A 10,497-nucleotide genomic window follows, 5' to 3' on the forward strand; every position below is an offset into this window, starting at 1 on the left:
TTTTTTTTTTTTTTTTTTTTTTTTGGATAATTCTTTTAACTTTATGTTAAAACAAAAGCCAAGCCTCATGGCCTATGTTTTTTAAATATTCAAACATTTAAAATAAGAAATTGAATGCAGTTGGAAAAAAATTCCTTTGGAGAGAGTAATCTAGTTGATTCTGCAGCAAGGCTCAGTTTAGCCATAAATTTGAAAGCTAGTCCTGGAGTAAGTGAAATAATCTAAGTAGTATAGTTGAATTACCTCTGTAGGACATCTGGGCAAAACTGTGAGATGTTGGAACCCTTGGCAGGATATTTCAGAGTGGGATTTGTGTAGTATCTGTGGCTTCTGCTTCTCATTCTCCCCTTGCTTCCAAACATCTGTCTCGCCTACTTGTCCCTTTTCAGAACTAGGTTACTCCATCTTTTTTACATCTAAACCGTCAGTGGTGTCCAGGTCCCTTCTTATAGTAATATGAGCCTGTCTGCAGATTAACTTCGGAGGATATATATTTTGTAGTTTTGTAACATGTAATGTTATTAAACATATATTTTCACATAGATGATGCCTTAGAGAGGATTTTAAACTTAAAGCCAAATCCCATCTCTATAGCATTTCGTAAGTTGCTCATATTGGTGTAACAGGTATTACTAAAAAATTTTGATGAAGTTTCCCATCCAAACCAGAGGACTCTTAAATGAAAATAACAGCAAGATCACAACTTTGTGTGTATGTGTGGGGGGGGGAAGCGCGCAGGGCACAGGGTCCCGCTCTGTCACTGAGGCTGTGTCACCCAGTGCAGTGGCGTGATCTCGACTCACTGCATCACTGACCTCCCAGGCTCAAACAATCCTCCCACCTCAGCCTCCCAAGTAGCTGGGACTACAGGCACGTGCCACCATGCCCAGCTAATTTTTGTATTTTGTATTGGGAGTCTCACCATGTGGCCCAGGCAGGTCTCGAACGGGGCTCTAGCAATCTGCCTGCCTCAGCCTACCAAAGTGCTGGGATTATAGGCATGAGCCACCGTGCCTTGCTAAGATCATAATTTCTATTGGTGCTACTTGAGGCGGATATTTCACTGTTCTGACCTTATTTGGAAACAGCTAAACAACTCACTTGAATTGTAGGCCCATTATGTGACAAGCCGGGTGAAAGAGAACTTGCAAGTGTCTGATTTTGTTACTCTATTTGTTATGAATTGAATGTTTGTCCTTCAAAAATTCTTATGTTGAAACCCTAACTCCCACTGTGACAGTAATAGAAAGTGGGGCCTTTGGAAGTAAACAGGTTTAGAAGAGATCATAAGGGTAGAGGTCTCATGATGGGATTATGGCCATATAAGAAGAGAAAGACTAGAGCTCTCTCTCTGCCATGTTAGAAGATAGCAAGAATGGAGGCATCTGCAAATAAGGAGGGACTTCCCAAGACACCATTTGCAGGTACCTCTATCTTTATCTTGATCTTGGACTTCCCAGCCTCTAGACCTGTGAGAAATAAATGTTTTATGTTTAAGCTACACAGTCTGTGGTAGTTTATTATAGTCGCCCAAAGTGACTAAGGCACTGTTCTTCCCTGAGATAGTGTTTGCATAGCCAGTACTTACTTTGGCTCTGTGTTCAGATTACTGACTCAGCGATGGAGATGTTATCGGCAAAATGCCATTACCTGCACATTTTGGATATCTCTGGTTGTGTCTTGCTTACTGACGAAATCCTTGAGGACCTTCAGATAGGCTGCAAACAACTCCGGATCCTTAAGATGCAATACTGCACAAATATTTCCAAGTAAGTATGTACCTGACTATGACAAACTTTGAGAACTACTTTCTGAGAAAACATAGTATACGGCTATAAGGTTCATAATACATAGCAGCTTTCAGTGTTAGGAAGTTTCATTTCATTTAATTTTTGCCTAATTGAGGCTAACATTGTGAGCTGTTCTAAAATGGCCTTTGTGGTTTCCTATCCCTTTTCCAGTAGGCCTTTTACTTTAAGCATCTTCCCTTCCTTGACTAAGCAGGTGTCCAAAGCTTTAACTCTAGCTCTTTCTCTGCTCACTTCTCAAAATACAGTCCATTCAGTTAATCTCCCCTAGAGGATTCAGAGAATCATGTGATTAAACAAGCTCACAAGTTTTTGCCTCTTGACTGAGGGCAAAAATGTGCAAGTATTTTAACTGACCTGATAAAGTAACATGTGAAATGCTTACAATGAGAATCCTTGACCATTCCCTGAAATAGAAGATAAGGTTCTATTGGGCAGGTGTGAAAAATTAATACCAAGAATTAATATTATCAAAGTATAAAGGGCACAATGTGGCCCACACAGGTAGATTTCACAGAGGAACTTTCTTAATTAAGTAGTTATGGCATGAGCTGAACCATAAGCCCTGGTTACTTGAGGCCTGAGGAAGAAAATGGTTTCTTATCCAAGGAAGTGTGAGTTAAAATGAAATGGAAAAAAGAAAGAAAAATTACTTGTAAAATAGCCATTCCCACTGGGCCCAGGCCTGCAGGGGGAGGGCAGCCAGCTGGAGCTGGATCAGAGAGAAGGGGGTAGGTCCTTGAAAATTTTTGAGGAGGGGTGGAGACTCAACCCTTCATGATAGGTCTGGAGATAACTCTGATATGAATACTATTAACTTCATTTAAAGAACATACAATGAAATAGGGTCCTAGAAGTCTCTGCCAAACTTGTTAGATTATTACCAGACAACTTTGGGCAAGATGACAGTGAATGAATAATGTGTTACTCAAAGGAGTTTAGCTTCTAATCTTTTGATTGTATTTTGCCAATCACTATTTATAAGAGGTAATATTACTGAACTTCTGATAAGTAAGATTCTAGAATGAATGAAGATTTTCTGGCAAGGGGCTCTTTGAACCTAATCATGGTGTGATGCTATGGTTTGAATGTGTTCCCCCAAGTTCATGTGTTGAAAATTAATCCTCAATGCAACATTATTGAGAGGTGTGACCTTTTCAGAGGTGATTAGGTGATGAGGGCTCTGCCCTCATGAATAGACAAATGCCATTATCGTGGAAGTGAGTTAGTTATCATGGGAGTGGGTTCCTGATAAAAGGATGAGTTAGGGCTCCTTCTCTCCTGCCATGGGATGATACAACAAGAAGGCCCCTGCCAGTTGCTGGCACCTGATATTGGACTTCCCAGCCTCTATAACTATAAGAAATAAATTTCTTTTCTTTATAAATTACCCAATCTGTAGTATTCTGTTATAGCAACACAAAATGGACCAAGACATATGGGACACTGAAGTGTGATTAATATAGTGACTGGTCAAGAAGACCCAGGATATCTAGTAACATCCGAATCCTGCCTTTAACTGCTCGGTCTTCTTGCTGGGTCCCTAGATTTAAAAAATGTATATGCAAAAAAAATAAAACAAGGCATAGTAAGACTTGGCTACTAGCTGGGTTTTGTCCCAAAACCCCAATGCAGAACTCTAATTAACCAGCTATAGCTATGAAAAATTCCATTGTCTAAGCCATGACAGCCAAAGGCCTATTTTGTCTTCTGCAATCAAACTTGGCTGTCCCTATCCACAAGAAGCAGGCAGAGACTTGGCCCTAATGCTTAGAAAGGGGCTGGATTTGTGTGTGTACTTCGTTGTCTAAAGAGGCCACACTACTACCCTTTAGTCTCCCTGAAAGCTCCACCTTTGCTTAGCTCTAGCAGGAAAGAGGCCTAGAATCCCTTGATTCCATCTTTGTCTAGCGATGGAGAAAGATAGTCCTCACTGCAGAGTGGCTTGGAGAGTCCCAGTGTTTGGACTAGTAAGGCTCCAGAAACATCTGTCTTTATGTCCAACATCTAGGAGAGGGTGCTACTTGTCAGTTAGTGGGCTCCTGAAATACCCTGGCCTAAAATTTTTTGATTAGAGAAGTGGTAAGGGGGCCTAGTTGCAGGCAGCTTTTGGGATCAGCTCTGGGGCTCTATGGAACAGCTTCATTTTGCATTTAAATCCTTTGGTGGAGTTGGAAATGCACAGTGTATGTAGACCCTTCAAAACTCAAGCCCTTGATGATCTCTAATTCCTTACCTATGGTCACTCTAATCAGGGCCAGTGTGGCTCCCTCAACTGCAGAGGCTTTGTCTTGTCTGGGTGAAACAGAACCTTTGGCAGGTGGGATAAGAGAGATTTTTCTGGCTTGGGAAGAAGCCCAGTGACTTTGAATCACAAAGCAATGCTCTCCACATGCTTGATTCCATTTTGAACATGAAAACAATGTATGGTGCAGCCCTTAAGATCCAATTACAGCCGTCAGAAGAGGCTGTTTTATACATAAATTCCCTCATACTCAGTGGAATTTGAAACTACTGCGCCAGCTTTGCAAATCAAAGAGGTCTGCTCAGCTCACCCTTTCTGAACCAGAGGAGTAGCAAACTTTTGGTCAATGAGCAAATTGGCTGTAGCTCTTTTGCAGGAGAGTTTCCCACAGAAGATATGTCTGGCATTCTACCAACCCCAGAGTCTGAAGGGTTTCCAGGAAGTGACCCCAGAAGCGCCATGTGGATGCAAGATAAAGGCTCCTTTTATTTCAAGGAGGAATAAGTAACAACTATGATCAGAAAACATGACAAGCTGTTTGTATTTGAAGCAGCTATGACAGCCAGCCATTCAATTTATGGCCCGCTGTGGGGAAAGGCAACAAGGTAGGAGTGAGAGAGAGGAAGAAAGACCCTCACAATGGCCCCCACAACCCAGGAGGGCCTGAACCACAGAGAACCTGAAGAATCACTAATTGTATAGTTAGCGAAAAGGCTAATTCAAGAACAGAAAACCAAATAATGCATGTTCCCACTTATAAGTGGGAGCTAAATGATGAGAACACATGGATGGGAACAACACACACTGGGGCCTGTTGGAGGGTGGAGGGTGGGAAAAGGGAGAGAATTAGGAAGAATAACTAATGGATACTGGGCTTAATACTTGGGTGATGGAATGATCTGTGCAGCAAACCACCATGGCACACGTTTACCTATGTCACAAACCTGTACACCTTGTACATGTACTCCTGAACCTAAAATAAAAGTTGGAAATAAATTTTTGAAAAAAGGAAAGGGAACTTTCTGGTATATTTGCATCTGGAGCCCAAAACCTTCAATTCTAGAGAACGAGTAGAGAAAGTCGTAGTGGCCTTCAGAGCCCCAGATCACAGTATGAAGATTCCTGGAGGGCCTTCTTTAGCAGTTGCTAGAACCATAAACTTGAGCAATTCCTACTGCTCAGGCATTCTAGGAGATCTGTGTTGCTAAAACATAAAACTCTTATCAGAGTTCTCCTCTCCAGCTCATGGAAAGGTTCAAGCCTTTCTGATGTGGAACTGTTGACTTTTATTATCGGTATGAACAAGTAATGTTATTTAACAATTATTATTTGCCACGTACTGTGCTAAATCCTATTTTACAGATATTATAGAATCCTCACAAATATACTTTATCATCAAAATGGATAAGGAAACTGGTTTAAACAGGTTAAATAACGTGCCCACAGCCACACAAATAAGGAGAGCCCTACTTTGTACCTAGGTCATACTGTGCTGCTTTTTGCCTTTAGATTACATACAAGCTTTTTGAAAGCTCTGACATTCAAGGGATGTGGTCAGTAAGGGTAGACGCGTGCTCTGCTGTGCCCAATTTATGTCTGATGCACATTTATAAGACAGGCTATGGATTATGAGCAATCCTTGGTAGTGGCTCCAACATTCCCTTTTTTTGCCTACTCGAGATTAGAAGGAAATGTGAGCTAGGGCACACAATGTTACTACAGGGCTAACACTGAATCCCTTTTAATTTATAAGAAACAAAATCACTAGCAAACTTCAGTACAGTGTTATTATTAACCACCTAATGTGAAACATTACAACTGTGACATATCATGTGTGAAAATCACTGTTCTATACTGATCCAAAGAAACCTCTCTCACCAGGTTAAATAAGTAATGATGACTAACCACTGCAGCAGATTGGTTCAGTTCCCAAATCATTTCATACAGGGTCTCACAGTCACTTAGGCCACAGCAGAATGGAATGCAGTCAAAGGATTCCATATGTGCTCTATGAAATTTAGAACACACAGTTGTTCCTAAGAATACATTTTCTTTTCAATATTTCTTAGCTCCCATGTGCTGATCATACTACAGCATCAAGCTATTAAGACAGAAAGGGGAGGAGTGGGGTGGGGGGAAGGAGAGAGAGAGAGAGAGAGAGAGAGAAAGGTTTCTTGCAGAAATGTAGTTTCTACATTTTTAACTTTCCTGATACCATTCAAAATATATGTGTAAGAGCTTCTGCACAGCAAAAGAAACAATCAACAGAGTAAACATAATGGGAGAAAAATATTCGCAGATTATGGAACCGACAAAGGTCTACTATCCAGAATTTAGAACTTAAACAAATCAACAAGCAAAAACCAAACAACCCCGTTAAAAAGTGGGCAAAAGACATGAATGGACACCTCTCAAAAGAAGACATACAAGTGGCCAAAAAACATGAAAAAATGCTCAACACCACTAATCATCAGAGAAATGCAAAATTACAATCACAGTGAAGTATCATCTCACACTAATCAGAATGGCTATTATTAAAAAGTCAAAAAATAACAGATACTGGTGAGGACGTGGAAAAAAGGGAATGCTTATACACTGTGGTGGGAATGTAAATTAGGTCAGCCAAAATGGAAAGCAGTATACAAACTTCTCAAAGAACTAAAATAGAACTACCATTTGACCCAGTAATCCCACTACTGGGTATCTGCCCAAAGGAAAAGAAATAATTCTATCAAAAAGACACCTGCACTTGTATGTTTATTGCAGCATCATTCACAATAGCAAAGTCATGGGATCAACCTAAGTGCCTGTCAGCGGTGGATTGGATAAAGAAAATGTGGTACATTCAGACCATGGGATGCTACACAGTCATAAAAAATAATGAAATCACGTCCTTTGCAGCAACATGGACGCAGCTGGAGGCCATTACCCTAAGTGAATTAACACAGAAACAGAAAACCAAATACTGCATGTTCTCACTTAAAAGTGGGAGCTAACCACTTGGACATAAAGATGGAAAAAATAAACACCAGGAACTCCAAATGTGGGGAGGCAGGGAGGATGGTGAGGGTTAACAAAGTACCTACTGGGCATTATATTCACTATATATAGATGGGTTCAATAGCAGCCCAAACCCCAGCATTATGTAATACACCCGCATAACAAACCTGCACATGTACACCCTGAATCTGTTTTTTTTTTAAAGGTGCATGTGTGCAAACACACAGCTACATAGGATGCTATGATAAAGAGTTCAGAAAAACCTTCTGGCAGTCACTTGCCGATCTCTTCTCTTGGCAAGGTCCTGGGTCTTAGGATAGTCAGTCCATGTGAGGATGCCAAAGGTGATGAGGACAGCTAGTCATGGCTAAGGATTTTCTGAAGGGCAAGAAAGAAGTGGAATAGGGAATAGTCTACCCTAGTATCCATAGCTCTCTAAAAATAATCCTAGATTTGCTCCAGGACAGATTCATATTTTCTGTTTTTCTCTAAGACCACCCCTGTTGTGAAAGCACTTAAGACTAAAACAGGCCCTAAAGACACACCAGGTGGAGGAAGCCTTAACCTCCCAGAACTTGAGTCTGGAAGGAGAGTGCATCTGAGATCTGATCCTTTGCTCCCCTCCAGTCAGTAAGGATCACTTCCAATAGTCAGGGGACCCACTGATGTTTGGTTTCACTAAAGCTGTCTATGGGTGGACTGGAGAGCAGAGCTGGGGTAAGGGGGACAGGGATTAAGGAATGAGGACATTAAAGAAATGTATATACCAGTGGACACTTCACCCATGGCTGGGGTTCAACATGCAGCCCATCGCACTGCATTAAATGAGTAGTCTCCCTGCTCACTTGCTGTTTTTCTTATATTAAGGAGTCAACATTCTCACCTTTCTTTTTCTTGCTATTTTTTTCAAACCCCCACTACTTGCTAATTGTTTTGTATCACAATTACCATCTAATTTACCCTGGCTTGTAGCTGACTGAGCAACCATAGCACTCAATATTTACACATTCCCAGACTTATCATTAGTAGTACTTATCCTCTTACTACCAGTAATCTAGAACCCTCAAAACTGTTGCTCTTCTGACATTAAAGGTAAGATGTAACTTTGTGAGTTAGGATTTGCAAATCTTTTACTCCCTAAAACAAGCATTTCCTTTTCCTGTAGGTCAAGATCATTGTTGCCTCTAACTGTGCTACTCTTGTACTATAGTCACCATCAGTGGCATTGAATGATTATGAACAACTGAGAACTGCAGGGTGTGTCCAGAACTCTGGTGTTTGGGAGGCAGGAGGCAGGAGGGTGTTGGAAATAGGAACATAAGAATGCCCCTTCTAGACCAGCAAACCAGCAAAAGCCAAGAGGGTTAAAGGACCTCCCTTCTTGGTGTAAGCTGCTGAAATCTCTCGTTTGAGCTATTCATGATAAGTTTCAGGAAGTTGCAAAGAAATGTAATAAACTCTTAAGTAACTTACTACCTTCTTAAACAAAAGGAAAATGACAAAGTTTAAAATTATAAATAATTAATGCCATGAAGCTATGTAATAGAAAGAAATTAATTCTATGATCAACTTCCTGTAGATATTTAGAGGAGGAGAAGACTAGGTTTGAGCCATTTCCAAGGAGGCTGGATTGGTTTGGAGTTTTGAAAAATGGATAATGTTTAGGCTGGTAGAGATGGGTGAAGGGTAACAATGGAGCCTTGCTGTTTAGGACACTGTTTACCCACATGAAAGTGATGGTGCCAATGTTATATGCCTCAACATTTGGTATTACATTTCAGTAAGTCTTAGGGGAAAAGTGTTCAGACAGTGTGTTGAAAGATACGATAATTTCACCTTTATAGAATTGAAAAGGGAGAAATATCATTAGGAGAATAATATGGGAAAAGCAAAGGATATAAACCCATTACTTTTACATAGTAGTGTTCTACAATGAGGATATAAAAGATTACATAAGAGGTTTAAAATGCAGGATAGCACCTTAAAAAAAGATTAAAAAAATTAACAGAATGCAAAACATTATCTTTGACAATAAACATCATTTTCAAAACTGAGAATAAATATTTCTCTGAAGAGAATAAACTTGTTTGCCAAGTTTTAGACCAACTTTCTAGGAAAGGAAATTCTTCCTTCTGTCCTCACAATGGCTTTGTTTTCAAGTTAGACATACTTTTTTCTGATGCCTTCTTTACTTTCTTATTTCCTCCTAAGAAAGACTATAACTGTATTTTTTAATCATTTTGGTCATGGACACCTCTGAGTCACAAACCTTCTCATAAAAATGTGTATTATAGACAAAACTGCATGAATTTTCAGGGAGTACATGGACCTCCCTGAAGTTCATCCATGTAGTCAAAAGGGATCTGTGAACTCTGGATTAAGAGCTCCTGGCCTGGTGCATGGTCAGCCTTCACAGGTAGGGTATTTAGGTTACTTCCTCATCAGAGAAACTAGAAATACCAAGGAAGGGGCTTACTCAAAGCAGTATAAATAAATAGAGGCCTCAGTGTTCCTCTTCCATGGCCGTGTGTAGTTTCCTTACCCATTCACTGTATCTGTTAATTTCTGAAGTGGCTAAATCAGAGCTGCTGAGGCTTTGGGACCCTGTTTATTTGAACACTTACCCATATCCTCACTCTCAGCAAGGCAAGAGAGGTCTGATGTGAATTCAAATTGTGACAGTGAGTTCTCTAACTCCAAATTTGGTTGAGTTTGAAAATTCTGCACTAGGGATTACTTCTGCAGCTAGCTAATGCTAAGCACTGTTATTGCAGGAAGGCAGCTCAGAGAATGTCATCTAAAGTTCAGCAGCAGGAATACAACTCTAATGACCCTCCACGTTGGTTTGGCTATGATAGGGAAGGAAACCCTCTTACAGAGCTTGACAATGTAACACCATCTAAAGGAGCCTCAGAATTAACAGTGGAAAAGTCAACATACAGCAGTGAAGAGCAAGCAGCGTGACCTTCAGCCTCAAGCAGGAAAAACAACAAATCAAGAACTTGACAAGTTTTCTCCATTTGTTGCAAGTATGTTTACTAGCTGAATCTCAATAACAATGTGAACAAGCAACAAACCATCTTCTGATTCTTATTCCACCTACAAATATTTCCAAATACATCAGTAGTTCTTCTGTCTAAATAATCATGATTTAGGCCGGGCGCGGTGGCTCAAGCCTGTAATCCCAGCACTTTGGGAGGCCGAGGCGGGCGGATCACGAGGTCAGGAGATCGAGACCATCCTGGCTAACATGGTGAAACCCCGTCTCTACTAAAAAAATACAAAAAACTAGCCGGGCGAGATGGCGGGTGCCTGTAGTCCCAGCTACTCGGGAGGCTGAGGCAGGAGAATGGCGTAAACCTGGGAGGCGGAGCTTGCAGTGAGCTGAGATCCAGCCACTGCACTTCAGCCTGGGCGACAGAGCGAGACTCTGTCTCAAAAAAA

General features: G+C 40.8%; 1 protein-coding gene across 9 annotated transcripts in view; it reads left to right on the top strand.

Annotated features, from left to right (window-relative positions):
* The window catches only part of FBXL13 (F-box and leucine rich repeat protein 13), a 303,981-nt gene that overhangs the window by 271,807 nt on the left and 21,677 nt on the right, over nucleotides 1-10,497 (top strand). For 7 of the 9 annotated variants that reach the window (XM_017853125.1, XM_017853317.1, XM_017853493.1 and 4 more), the window contains 2 exons: nucleotides 1,606-1,769; nucleotides 9,828-10,125. In XM_017853125.1, coding sequence (XP_017708614.1) covers nucleotides 1,606-1,769; nucleotides 9,828-10,017 — 354 coding nt within the window. In that variant the 3' untranslated portion in view covers nucleotides 10,018-10,125. Of the gene's footprint in view, nucleotides 1-1,605; nucleotides 1,770-9,827; nucleotides 10,210-10,497 lie in introns of those variants that run through there. The other 2 variants (XR_001881688.1, XM_017853395.1) reach the window with 2 other exon arrangements.

This window comes from Rhinopithecus bieti, unplaced genomic scaffold, assembly GCF_001698545.2.
Source record: "Rhinopithecus bieti isolate Rb0 unplaced genomic scaffold, ASM169854v2 scaffold_59, whole genome shotgun sequence".
In the NCBI taxonomy this organism is placed as follows: Eukaryota; Metazoa; Chordata; class Mammalia; order Primates; family Cercopithecidae; genus Rhinopithecus; species Rhinopithecus bieti.